Source organism: Oryctolagus cuniculus, chromosome 4 (assembly GCF_964237555.1).
Source record: "Oryctolagus cuniculus chromosome 4, mOryCun1.1, whole genome shotgun sequence".
NCBI lineage: Eukaryota > Metazoa > Chordata > Mammalia > Lagomorpha > Leporidae > Oryctolagus > Oryctolagus cuniculus.
The window spans coordinates 68,018,682-68,033,410 of NC_091435.1; the positions used below are offsets into that span (position 1 = coordinate 68,018,682).

General features: G+C 40.7%; 1 protein-coding gene across 1 annotated transcript; it reads left to right on the top strand.

The window, feature by feature from the left end:
- The first annotated feature begins 23 nt into the window (after positions 1-23).
- On the top strand, positions 24-14,614 carry ABHD10 (abhydrolase domain containing 10, depalmitoylase). Its single transcript, XM_002716711.5, has 5 exons — positions 24-288; positions 1,739-1,922; positions 5,833-5,944; positions 6,364-6,501; positions 13,052-14,614. Exons 1-5 carry the CDS (start codon positions 147-149, stop codon positions 13,394-13,396), a joined length of 921 nt encoding a protein of 306 aa, XP_002716757.2. The 5' UTR covers positions 24-146; the 3' UTR covers positions 13,397-14,614.
- Positions 14,615-14,729: the final 115 nt, after the last annotated feature.

The following is a 14,729-nucleotide window of genomic DNA, read 5'->3' on the forward strand; positions in this document are numbered from 1 at the left end:
GCTCTAGGCAGACACACCCTCCGCCATGGGAAACCGGCGGGCCGCTTTTGAACTAGTTCCGCCTTCCAGCCCGCGGCGCATGCGCACTTTCGGTTCCGAGCCGTCTTGCGCGGCGGACGGTGTGGGGCGCGGGGACCGCTGGGAAGATGGCGGGTGTCGGCCTTGCGGCCGTGGCGGCTTGGGTGCCACGTCGGAGCTGGAGCTGGGCAGCCGTCTCCTTAGGTCCCCAGCGTGACTTCAGTCCATTACTTGCACGGAAGCCCCAGCAGGTGCCACGGTGGCTCCCAGGTTAGTCCGAAAGGTGGGAATAGGATGCGTTTTTTCGAACACACGGGTTTGCACAGTGCGCTTTTGGCGCCCCTTTCAAAAGTGCTGTTCCCCTCTCTGAGCACCCCAATTCCGGGTGCTTTGTACAGTCCTGGGCATTCGTCCTGTCTCGGCCCTTACCGGCCTTTCACGCCCTGCGGGTTAAGGAGTTCCTGCTCTCCCTGCCTCCCTGCATTGAATGCCAACACCAAGAGAAATTAAGGTGGGCATTTACTGCAGTAGATGATTGGTGGCTTCGAGTGGTTTACAGGTTGTGACTTTGTTAAAATGCATAGACCTGCTCTCCCTTGACTTGATGAAAGCGTAGGTAGGCGCTCTTCTTGAGCCCAATTTCTAGTTTGACCTTCTTGATGCTGCCATCAGCATTACTCTGCAAAGGAAACTAGACTATGGACCAATATGGACCTATATACTCGTATAGTCTACCTTTTAATTACTTCTGTTTTTAGGCTTTGTGTGTATTTACACTTTTGCCACGCACCTTTGCCATTAGAGACTTTTTTTTAAGTTACTTTAAAGTTTTGTTTAAAAAATATTTTATGTAATCAGTTTGTTACAATTAATTGTACAAAACCAAAAGTGCATGTTATGTATTAAGTACTACTAGGGAAGTATGGTTCTTAAGTTGGTTAACAACAGTATAATATTCGTTTATGTATTTAGCAAATATTCGCTCCAGGCTTTCGGCTAATTCTTATGGTACAGAGGTGGTTTATGGATATAATGTCAAAAATCTGTTCCCTTTTAACTTTTCAACATTAAATAAATTTTAATTGTCTTGGGGAAATTTCCTCTTTGGGGAGGTGATAAAGAAGAGGATAGAAACTTAACTAAGAAAATGAAAACTGAATGCATTTTTGCTAATACAGGATGCTGACCCCTCAAAATTTGGCATATTTGACTGTACACTGGAACAGTCAGTCAGAAAAGGGGCATTGCAACTACCCTTTGAAGTAGTTTCCCAAAGGCAGCAAACCTGTTTCTCCCCGCCATTTCCCAAAAAAGTAAAGCCTGTGATAACTCCTCAAATATTAAAAAAAAAAAAAAGATAATTTAAAAAAGAAGAAGACAAAAGCCTCATGAAAGAGGGCTGAAACTAGGGTAGGTAAGTCTAGTGACTGCTTAGGACATAGCAGCAATAAGAAAAAAGTTTTGTAAAAGTCTATCTTGTTGCCTTGAAATTTCTGCCTCTTTGTGTATTTTGGAAGAATCAGGATTGGACTTTGCTCAAAGAAGGTACTGGTTTTGACACAGTTTTAAAAGTTGTCATGCACAGACTTGACTTGGTAACTTTGAGTCTTTTTTGTTTTTCCTATTAAATAGAAATGGTTTTTAACATCAGTTCAGAGTTTAAGATTGAAAATATAGAGGATTGTAAACTACAGTTTATGTTTTTGTGTACTTTGTTTAGCTTGCAGACCAAAGACATCAGTTTCTTTCCTTAAGCGACCAGACCTTCCAAAACTGGCTTATAAGCGGCTAAAAGGCAAAAGTCCGGGAATTATCTTCATCCCTGGCTATCTTTCTAATATGAATGGTACAAAAGCATTGGCAATTGAGGAGTTTTGCAAATCTCTAGGTCACGCCTATATAAGGTAGGAACAACACATTTCAGAGAAAATATTGCTACCATTTAGCATGGCAGTGGAGAATTACTTCTGCTCTAACCAACTGAAGTAAATGCCATCATTTTTATAGATTATTTTAATGGCTTGTAAACTTTCATTTTACAATTTAGGGTCATGGAAAAATCGACTTTTAAGAGACCTTTTTTTACTGTCTGTACCTCACTGACAATACTTAGCAGGAAAGGACATCTGAAGGGAATTAGTGGTAAGTTCTTTAGATGCAGTAATCTCTGTCACAACAAATACATAATCCTAGTTGGCTGTTTTGCAATCTCTTAAAATGATACTGTGATTTTTCCATTGACAACTTAAAGATTTCGTTGGCCACTGTTTATTATTTTACTTCCAGAATGCATATTTAAATGTAACATATGTGTTTAAAAGTATTGTATAATTTATGTTCCAACTGGGTTTTCTCCTTCACTCCTATACTTTGAGTATGTATGAGCATAAATAGGAAAAGGTGATGTTTATCTGAAGCTTAATTTTATAGCTCCTAATTTTTCATACCCACAATTATTTCAGTAAAATAGCTTGCTTCCTTTGTTAAGAGGTTTATCTGTACTAGCCTTTTATTTGACGGGAGAGTGTCATTCAGTAGAAAAAGCATTGACCTGCAATTCAAGAAACATGGGTTCCAGAATGAATTGCAGCAGTAACCATGACAAGTCAGTTCATAAACACTAGGCCTAATTTTGTCATCAGGAGGGGGAAGGGAGTTTGGACTAAAGATAGTTTTTGAGTTATTTTCCAGCACTAACAGCCTAAAAATCCATTTAAATTTTTAGAAGCTTCACTAATAATCCATGGGAGTGTGTGTGGGTGTTCTTTCCCGGCTGCCCTTTCTGTCTGTCTGAGGACAGGATATAAATTACCTGTGACTGATAAAAATAAGATTTATGGACGTTTCATATGGGAAACTCTTGTTTGTGTTGCCACCTGTCTGAGGAAGCTTTCCTCCAGAGCCCTTCATTTGCACTGAGTTCTGAGAGGATATTAGTAAAGAAGGTGGTGGGAGAAGGGATTCAGGAAGTAACATCGTAGGGTGTGAAACAGAAACATTTGTAGGGCCTGTTTTAGGAATAGCAAGTTGACCAGTTTGGCTAAACCAGTTCTTTCTGATGAGTTAACAAAAGATCAATCTGAGATGACCAGAATATAGTGATCTTAAAAAACAGGCCAGAGCATTACATTTTTCTGTTGTTCATCATAGGGAGCCCTTAAAGGTAATGTTCTGCCAATATAATGTGTAAGAAAAAGCCTAACTGGTATAAAGCAGATCTTCTTGGACATGGAGTGATAGAGACACATTTAGAAGACTACTGTGATAGTTTGCATTTAAGATAACAGAAACCACCAAAGATCTCACAAAGAAAGGAATGAATGTGGCTGCTCCCACTTCCCTGCCCGCCCTCCCCCCACCCCAGAGGTTTAAGAGGACCTGTTCCTGAACACATGGCTCTCCAGATCTCTCTCTGACTCTGTCTGTCTCTTAATCTCTCTCTTATGCTCTCCTCCCTCTTTGCCCCTTTCCTCCCTTCTGTCGGGTTTCCCCCAATAAACCCTTTTCCTTAAAAAAAAAAAAAAAAAAAAAAAAGTGTGCGAAGAAAGGAGGATGAGGGATGATGGTATAGGGCAGGCAGTGTTCCATAGCCTGGAAAAACAAACTTCAATAAAACAGTCTATGCTTGGTGGACTGACATGCTGGTCACAGGCAGACAAATATTTAAAACTTGATTACAAAACAAAATATGAAAAAGTGATAACTGAGTGCATACAAGTGGTTCTAAATGGGGATATATGTCAAGGAAAGTTCCTCAAAGGAAGTACATGCCCAAAAAGGCTGACCAGGGGTTTAGAAGGAAAAGGAAGAAGACATGCCAGGTAATGGAAGAGCATGCGAAGTTTGCTCAGTTGTCATGAGAATTGGGAATAGTTGCCTGTGACCAGGTGTATTATATTGGCATGATACTTGATGATTTATTGGGTTGGAACTTTGAAGGAGAGGTAAAATACACACGTGACACTGACTTGGAGCCTGGATAACCAGGAACTTGGAAGGAGAAGCAGGAGGGTCGATGATGGTGAATTTAATTCTGTCCGCCTTTCCTTCAACACTACCACTTGCAAGGTGCTGAAGGGGCCAGCGGGAAAGCAGTGGTGAACAAAGCAAACTCTGCCCACATGGAGCCTCCATTCTAATGGACGAGACAGGCCTCAAGTGCATCATGCACATATCGTCTGTGTTTTGTAGTAGTCCGTGCTATGAAGGAAGCAAGGCAGAGTAAGGAAATAGAGTGGTGAGAAACGCACGGTTTGGAAGATGGACACGTCAGGGATGTTGTATTTGAGCCAAAGGCCTGAGTGGAGTGAGGGAGGAGCTGAGTGGTTATCTGGAGGGAGAGTAGTCCGTCTACACGGGAAAGCTGATGAGGCAGGCAGGTGTGGTGTATTCCTCTAATTTCAACAAGCAAAGTGAGCATCCAATAAGAAGGAGGGAGAGAAGTAGGAAAGGAGATCGGAGGGGAGGTCAGGGATCAAGATATGGTAAGGACTTGGGCATTTTGTTTCGAGAGAGAGAGAGAAAGGTCAAGTACCCTTCTGCCAGTTCACTCCCAAAATGCCCCCGACTCCTGGCCACAGCTGGTAGCCAGGAACTCAGCCCAGGTCTCCCACACGAGTGGTGGGAACCCAATTACTTTCGCCATCACCTGTGCCTCCCAGGGGGTGCTTTAGCAGGAACTTACAGTCAGGAGCTGGAAACCAGGTTTCCTATGTGGGATACGGGCATCTTAACTGGTACATACTAAGAACTTTGGCTATTATTAAATATTATAGACCAGTGCTGGGTGTAGTGGGCTAAGCCTCCGCCTGCAGCGCCAGTATCCCATATGGGCACCAGTTCTAGTCCTGGATGCTCCTCTTCCAATCGAGTTCTCTGCTATGGCCTGGGAAAACAGTAGAAGATGGCCCAAGTCCTTGGGCCCCTGCATCTGTGTGGGAGAGGGAAACCCGGAAGAAACTCCTGTCTCCTGGCTTTGGATCAGCCCAGCTCCGCCATTTCAGCCATTTGGGAAATAAACCAGCAGATGGAAGACCTTTGTCTCTGTCTCTCCCTCTCTCTGTCTATAATTCTACCTCTCAAATAAATAAATAAATAACCTTTAAAAAATATATAGGGGCCGGTGCTGTGGTGTAGCAGATTAAGTTGCTGCCTGCAGGGCTGGCATCCCATATGGGTACCAGTTCGAGTCCCGGCTGCTCCACTTCTGATCCAGCTCTCTGCTTTTGGCCTGGGAAAGCAGTTGAAGATGACCCAAGTCCTTGGGCCCCTGCTCCCATGTAGGAAACCTGGGAGAAGCTCCTGGCTCCTGGCTTCAGATCAGTGCAGCTCCAGCCATTGCAGCCATCTGGGGAATGAACCAGAGATGGAAGACCTCTCTTTCTTTCTCTCTCTGCCTCTGCTTCTCTGTAACTCTGCCTTTCAAATAAATACATCTTGAATTTTATATATACACACACACACACACACATACATATGTATATTATAGAAAGCCTTCAGAGGGTTTGTGTAAGACATGGTTTTTGTTTTAAAAGGATTATTTGAATGAGGAAACTTATTAAAAGATAATCGCATTAGTTTGGAGGAGAGATGATAATGACTGGGTGAGGCTGGGAGCGGTGGGGGAGATGAGAACGGGATTTGATACAGGAAATATCTGAAGGTTAACCCAGCAGGATTTGCTGAAGTAGATGCTGACTGTGATGTTTTACTGTTTTAAGCACTATAATAATAAGGAATGTGCTTTCTTAAAACTAAAAAAATCAAATAGGTCCATGGATACTTAGACTCAAATATGCTTTTCTCTTTTTCCAGATTTGATTACTCAGGAGTTGGAAGTTCAGATGGTAACTTAGAAGAATGCACAGTGGGGAAATGGAGAAAAGATGTTCTTTCTATAATTGATGAATTAGCTGTAGGACCACAGGTGACTGTTTTTGTTAAATATGGTAATTATTGACTAAAATCTCATGATGTTTATGCTTTTTCTTTAGATATGAAAACTTATTTAATATTTTAAATGTTTAATAGTTTTGTTATCTGATTTTAAAATATTCTATAATATTCACTTTGTAGCATTAAGTAGTAAGTTAATTTTCTTTGTACAAGTTTTATTTTTGTAAGTTATCCTACATAATAGCCCTAATTATCAAAAACTTACAGTTTAATTCTACTTGGTGCCAATTATTAAAAATCTGGGACCTAGATGAATATGAGAAAAAAACACTTCCATTTCTATTAAATTGCTCATTCACCTTATGGACAAGAAAAAGGAATTCCTCTTTAAAACTATTCAGACTTTCATTTTAGATCCTAGATGAATCTAGTCTCATACTTTTATTTTAGATACTAGTTGGATCTAGCCTCGGTGGATGGCTTATGCTTCATGCTGCAATTGCGCGTCCAGAAAAGGTCATGGCACTTATTGGTGTAGCTACAGCTGCAGATGGCCTGGTGACACAGTTTAATCAGCTTCCTGTTGAGGTAAGTCACAAGTTGCTTTAGCACCCTTGGTACATACCCCCTATCATTCTTGGCTCCCTCTTTGTTTTTCAATTTGAGAGACGGAGAGCCCGTCTGCTGGTTTACTCCCCATAACAGCCAGGGGCTCCAAACTCAATCCAGATCTCCTACATGGATGACGGAGACTCAGCTACTTGAACTGCTACCTACTGCTGCCCAGGTTGCAGATTAGCAGGAATCTGGAAATGGATGTGGAGCTAAGACTCAAACCCAATCGTTCTGATAGGGAGTGTGAATAAACCAACGGGTGGTTTAGCTGCTAGGCCAAATACTTGCCCCTGCTGCCTCTTCTTTTCAGTATTGGTTCCTGTGTCTTCTGTCTTTTTACTATGCTGATTAAGTCCATATTGTGGTTTAGTTGTCTTTTTGTCTTTTATGTCTTTTTGTACATAATTTCTTTGCCACCTTTAACTATTTGACCTCTTGTTTAAGGTTTCTTTTTGTGCACAGTCCCTTCAAATCGTTCCTCTAAATATTTCACATGAATGAAGTCACACTTTGAAATTTTTTTAATAAAAGATTTATTTGAAAAGCAGTGCTACAGTGTGTGGGGAGGGGGGAGGGGAGCCTGCCATCTGCTGTTTACTCCCCAAATGACCTCAACAGTCAGGTCTGGAACAGGCTGAAACCAGGAGCCAGGAACTCCATCCGGGTCTCTCATGTGGGTAGTGGCAGGGGATAGAGCTAGATTAGAAGCACAGCAGCTGGTATTCAAACAAGTGCTCTGATATGGGATGCTGGCATTGCAGGTGGTGGTCCCTTAACCTGCTGCATCACAACACAGGCCCCTGGAATATCTTTTTTCAGTTTTCTTTATTAATCACACTTAGTTATTTGGATCATATATTACCTCTTTTTGTACATATTATTCTTACTTTGTGGCAAGTGGATGATGTTACCTATTCTTAAAGCCATATTAGACTGGCTAATCAAATGGGTAACTTTTTTCTAATCTTGAAGGCAGCCTAGTTCCTCACAGGTGGTGATGCACCTGTCCTGGCTTGCTTACTTGCCATTCTTTTTCTACTCCTACTTCTCACCTTTTAAGAAAAAGTGTTTTTCATTACTTCATAATCAGCAAGTCATGGCAAAAATGAGGTTTCTGAGGTAATTAATTTATAATACTATGTTACCAGTCACATGTTTAAGCACTTCAGTTGTCTGCAAAGCTAAAGAAATGATGAGTAGTGGTAGGGTTTTTTTCTGTTGTTTTGCAGTCAGTTAAGTGGTTGGCCTTTTTTTCTCTAGGAGTCTAGAATTCATCTGTGAGACTAAGGCCCTGGCAGGCCTGAGGTACAGAAATTCAGGAATACAGTGTAGCATAATGATTCAAAAAGTATGGTCCCCTGGCCAGCAGCATCAGTACCACCTGAGAACTTGTTGGAGATACAAATTCTTGAGCTTAACTCTGAATCAGAAACTGGGGCCGTGGCCCAGTAAACTGCTTTAACATCAGCCCCTCGGGTAAAGTATGAGAACCACTAAAAACATGAAATGTCAGTGGTAGAATATCATTGAGTTTTGCTTCAAGTTCTGCATTGAAATCTCTGCTAAAGATCATCCATTTATTCTTCTAGTTCATGCTCTTCTTAGCTTCTTAAGAAACAGCATTGTCTGCATAGTCAGATTCCTCATATCATTCCTTATCAGGACAAAAATCTTTACAAAACTGTTCTTCCTTGCCCTTACTGCCTATTTCAGACTTTTTCTCCCCTCTTTGTCTTTTCTCATCTGTACTTGCTCACTGTTCTCATGCTTTTTCTACCATTACCTTTTTCTGCATCTAAACATTGGCTCCCTTGCTCCATCTTCTTAACTCGGTATGGTCCTTGTCATGATAGGAAATTATCTCAGGGCCATGGCAGACTTAAGTTGATTAAACATTTTTATATTATTGATAAATGACAAGATCTCTATATATTTCTTTTTTGTGTATATGTTTCCACATCACTTATCGTGGATAATTTAGATACTCCCTAAACGACGAAGAAGATCTGTAACCTGCAAATCAGGACATATCTTTTTAACCCTGTATCATGAACAGAAGCATGTTGAGGTCTTGTTAATGTAGAAACATGCAGAAGGAAAAATCAGGGGCCAGGACTGTCTCTCCTTCGATAGGCACACCATGAGCCTGACCGGTATCCAGAGAACAGAGACTTTTACCCTCTTTTGTAACCCTGGGAATATTAAGCCCAACATTTTTGATCTGGAACTTAACCCCCTTAACTGACTTAACTTTGTATCCTCCTTTGGACACTAGAGGGCCTCAGCTGGGTTGCAAAGCCCTTTGTAATTGAAGCTTCCAAACCTCTGTGCCTTGAGAGTTTCTTGGTACAGAACCCAAGTATGCTGTACATTGTCATTGGGTAACACTACTTTCGCTGTTTCTGAATGTTTTGTTTTTGAGGGCTTCAGAACATACAGCATTTTATAAAGGTAACAGTTAATGAACCCCAATTTTGTAATAGCAGATAGCAGAGCTAACTAGGCAGGAATGCTTAAAATGAAGCTATTATTCTCTGTTTCAGTAATTAGCATCATTTTCATGACTGAAAAATATACAAATTCAAGAACAATCCTGAGTAACTTAAGGATAAATTAATATCATGTTCACTTTAAACATTTGTTTGTTTTACATTTGTTTAATTCAGAGAAATTCATGATATTAATACAGGTTTATATATTTTATGCTTTTATGGAACTTCATTGATTTTTGAGACAGGCATTTAAAAGTATGGCTTTCAGATACAACTTTTTCACTGACTCAGATCTTCATGGAATTAAAAAATGTATAAAGACATAGATAGGTTATATCATACATATTTTTAAAGTCTTATTTTCCTTTCCATATTTACAAGAAAGTAACAGTTTTAAACATGGAAAAATCATAGTGTTAGGGAGGAAATTTTAAGTTTAAAAATCTCCAACATGTTGTACATGGCTTTTCTTTCCTGATATTTTCCTTTATTGTTGATAAAATGTCCATCCTGTTTTTCTAATTAGAAATCCCCCTCAATGTCACATGACTACAAGAGCCTTAAAGCCATTCACATCTTGATTTTTAGTTCAAGTCTTATTGATAATCTTTCCAAACAATTGATTTTGTACAAGTGATCCTTTATACTTAAAGGTATTCATGGAAGTATCAGCAGGATAGAGATGGCCATCTAAATCTTAAACCTTAAGTTTATTATGTAGCCTTTAAAAACATTTCCTGGATTTTTTTTTTTTTTTTTGATAGGCAGAGTTAGAGAGAGAGACAGAGAGAAAGGTCTTCCTTCCATTGGTTCACCCCCCAAATGGCTGCCAAGGCCGGCACGCTGCGCCAATTGGAAGCCAGGAGCCAGATGCTTCCTCCCGGTCTTCCATGCGGGTGCAGGGCCCAAGGAGTTGGGCCATCCTCCACTGCCTTCCCAGGCCATAGCAGAGAGCTGGACTGGAAGAGGAACAACTGGGACAGAATCCGGTGCCCCAACCAGGACTAGAACCTGGGGTACTGGCACCGCAGGTGGAGGATTGGCCTAGTGAGCCGTGGCGCTGGCCATTTCATAGAATTTTTTAAAGCTCAAAATATATGTACTAGATAAATAAAGCTGCATAGAAAACTGTATATGAGGGGTCCTCCAAAAATAATGGAAAATGGATTATTTTAAAAACTATGCATGCATACTGGGCAGTTAGTGATGGCCCGAGTACTTTGGTTCCTGTCACCCACATGGGAGACCCGGATTGAGTTCCTGGCTCTTGGCTTTGGCTCCACTCCAGGTCTGTTTCAAGCATGTAGTCAGTGAAACAGTGGATGGGAATTCTGTTTGCTCTTTCTCTGTGTCTCAAATAAATAAGGGCCAGTGTTGTGGCTTAGCCTGTAAAGCCACTGCCTGTGATGTCTGCATCCCACATGGGTGCCTTTTCTGGTTCATGTGCGGGATACTCCACTTTAGATCCAGCTCCCTGATGATGGCCTGGGAAAAGCAGCAGAGGATGGCCCAAGTGTTTGTGCCCCTGTCACCTACGTGGGAGACCCAGATGAGGCTCCTGGCTCCTGGCTTTGGTCTGGTCCAGCTCTGGACATTGCAACCATCTGGAGAGTGAACCAGTGGATGCAAGATCTTTGTCTTTGTCTTTGTCTGTCTGTCCCTCCCTCTCTGTAACTCGGACTTTCATAATAAATAAGTAAATATTTAAAGACAAGTAAATAATTTTTTTATATTTTTATCAAAATAAGCATCTTTTATTCCATTTTCAATAAACTTAATGTAATAGCCTCATATAAAATGTGTCATAGATTTGTATTTTATATACTTTATATATATGTAAAACAGATTCATAAAGAAAAGTACTGGAAGGAAATAAGCTTTACTTACTTACTTGATAGCAGAAAGACAGAGGTAGAGAGCACTTGTCCACTGGTAGACTTTGCAAATGTCTACAGCTATAAAGGCTGACCTGTCTCAAAGTTGGTAGCCAGAAACTCAATCCAGGCCTCCATGTGGGCGGCAGGCATCTAATACTAGAGCCGGGTGTTGAACCCAGGTACTCTAATGTGGGACACAGGTGTGTGGACTGCCAAGTCAAACAACCACCCTCATAAGCCAGAATATTAATTGTTTTTATATCCATATGGTAGGATTATGGTGATTCATTTCTTTCTACACTTTTTTCTATTTCCCATGTTTTCTATACTAAGTATATGTTATTCATTATAGAAAATTCTGATTTTTACTTAGAAAAAATGCTTAAAACTCTGAAAGAATCAAAAGACATGCACTGTTTCATTTCAAGCAGAGCACGTCAAGCTTTGGCTTCAGATGCCTGTATCCCACATCATACTGTCAGTTGGAGTCACAGCCCTCTGTTTCTGATCCAGCTCCCTGCTAATGCATTCTGGGAGGCAGCAAAAGATGCCCAAGTACTTGGGTCCCCGCCACCCGTGTGGGAGACCTGGACGAAGTTTCTGGTTCTTAGCTGTGGCCTGGTCCAGACTTGGCTGTTGGAGGCATTTAGAGGAGTGAACCAACACTTGGAAGATCTCTCTCCTACTCTCCCTCCCTCCCCCTCCCTCTCCTTCCATCCCTCCTTTGCCCCCTGCCCCTCTCTCTCTCCTTCCCTTTCTCTTCCTCCCCCTCCCCCTCTTTTTCTGTTGCTCTTTCAAGTAGATGAAAATAACTGAATATTTTTAAAGAATAAATGTAGAAATGATACTGTTCCATTTTTAGGATGTATTTGGAAGATGACTTTGTCATCCAAAACAAAAATCATTTTCCCTCATTCCCAGGAATCCAGAAGGTGAAAACTATCTATACTTTTCTATTTAGTCTAAAATTGCTTGAGCATGTATATGATTGTCTCAGAGTAACTACTGTTATTTTTAATTCTGTGTTCGATTCTTCCCCTTTCCCACACTCATTTAAGCTATTTTTATTAATTTTTTAGTGTTATAATTTTAAAAGCTAAATTTTCAGCCCTAACATTGTGGAGCAGCAGGATAAGCCACCACTTGTGAGACTGGCATCCCATATCAGAGTGCCAGTTCAAGTTCCATCTGCTCTACCTCCAATCCAGCTCCTTGCTATTGTGCCTGAGAAGGCAGCAGAAGATGGCCCATGTGCCTGGACCCCTGCCAGCCATGGGAGTGAGCAGGATGGAGTTCCTGGCTCCTGGCTTTGGCCTGGCCCAGCCATGGCTGTTACAAAATCTAAGTTTGTATTCTAAGATTTGATTTTATATAAATGTGAATAACACTTGTACTGATTCCAAGAAATTAGTGTCCTTTTTATTCCCTTTTTTTAGTCCAGGTGAAGCAGCACCTTAAGATGCTGTGGATTAAAGTTAGATAAATGTAAGTTTGAATCCTAGTCATAATAGTTACTAACCTTGATCTTTGAACATGATATTTAAATTCTCTTATTTAATGAAAATCAAATAATAACAATTATTGTCAAGATCTTATGAAATAATATATGTAAAATTTGTGTCACAGTAGCCTTCTTTTTTTTAAGATGTATTTTTTTGCTTCAAAAAAAGAGCAATGGAAAGGGAGTGATGGAGAAAGAACGAGAGATCTGCCATCCACTGGTATACTCCCCAAATGGCCGTAACAGCCAAATCTGGGCCAGCCTGAAGCTAGAAGCCAGGAATTCCTTCGGTTCTCCCACATGGTGGCAGGGGCCCAGGTGCTTGGGCCAACTTCTGCTGACTTCATAAGCGCATTAGTGGGAACCTGAATTGGAAGCGGAGTAGCCAGGACTTGAGCCAGCTCTCCTATAAGGCTGTGTGATTCTGGTGGCACAAGCAGTTACTTAACCTGATGTGCTACAATGCCAGCCCCATTTATCACACTATTTATCACAATATCTTGCACACTGTATTTAATTATTGAGGATTATGGTTGTTATGCTTTCATTATTTCTGTCACTTTACTCATGGACTACTTTTGTTAGACTATTTAAGACTACTTAATGTGTTAATGTTGCGCACGTACTTGAATTTTTTTTCATTTCCCCAATAGGTGAAAAAGGAGGTTGAGATGAAAGGGGTGTGGACCATGCCGTCAAAATACCACGAAGAAGGAGTTTATCACATTCAGTACAGCTTCATTAAAGAAGCAGAGCACCACTGCTTGTTGCACAGCCCTATCCCTGTGAACTGCCCCATCAGACTGCTGCACGGCATGAAGGATGACATCGTGCCTTGGCACACGTCCATGCAGGTGGCCGACCGAGTCGTCAGCACGGACGTAGACGTAATCCTCCGAAAACACAGTGATCACCGAATGAAGGAAAAAGCGGACCTTCAGCTTCTTGTTTATACTATTGATGACTTAATTGATAAACTTTCAACTGTAGTTAATTAGAATCATGTTTTGAGTTGGTATATAAACTGATGTATCCAGAAGATTGGAAGAGGGACAGCTAGTCAAAGACTCTAATACTTTAGGTTCTTCCCTCCACCTCTGTTTTGTAAATATTAGAGAAGTATTTATTTAATGATGTATTCGCATAAATAGTAGCAATTGTGAAGAAAGTACTGACTGCTGGTTGGAAATTTTCTCCTTCCTTCAGCTCTTATTTTTTTTCCCATTAAAATATCTCCTATTTTTTATTCAAATGATATTTATTCTTATGGTAGCACTGCCAGCTCTTAATTTCATTCCTTAGAATAAAGTTCAAATATTTTGGTTTTTTGTTTGATACTATTAAGATTGGAAATTTGTAAAATTCTCATTTTAAAGTGCAATTTACAAAATAGGAAATGTTTATTGAAATATATTTTAAATGATTGGAGAAATGGCTGAAGCACAATAAAGTTAAAAAAATCAGGATATCAATGTTATATTTGAACTACAAGTTTTACTTTTGTAAATGAAAACCTTATGATGCCGTAAAGCAAATATTTCCATATTTTAGCTTATTCTTTAAGTGTATATTCATTTTTGTTTATTTGAAAAGTAGAGCGAGAGAGAGCTTTTGTTTGTTTGTTGACTCCCTAAATGCCTGCAATTGCTAGGGCTGCGCTAAGATGAAGCCAGGAGTCAGGATCTGAGTTTCCCGTGGGGGTGACAGAGAGTCAGGAAATGGAACCATCAGCTTCTGCCTCCCAGGATGCACATTGGCAGGAAGCTGGATCAGAAGTGGAGGCGGGACTCTATCCCTGGCACTCTGATAGGGGATGTGGGGTCCCTAGGGGCAGCTTAACCCACTGTGCTGGCTCCTGGGAACATGAATTGCAGAAGGTTTCCACCTTTCCCAGAATTGATCAGAATAATTCAACGATGCCTAAATTGTACAAACATGATGATTTGTGCTGAGAATCTGTTGCCCTGGAAACCTGGAATTTTATTATGTGCCAGGTAGGCTGCCCCTTTAACAAGCTCACAGTAAAGACCATGGGCACTGAATCTCTTAAGAAGCTTCCTTGATGGACAGCATTTCACGTGTGCTATTATTACTGCTGAGACAAGATTTGGAAGCCTGCACGTAATTTTCTAGGACTTCACCCCATGTACCTTTTTTTTCCATTGCTGATTTTGCTTGGTATCCTTTCTCTGTAATAAATCATACCATGAATAGAACTGTATGCTGAATCCTGAGTTCTAGCACATCTCTGAACCTAGGGGTAGTCTTGGCCACCCCTAGCACAGATACAGCTTGACTATAATCTATTGGTTATGGTGGACAAAAATCACC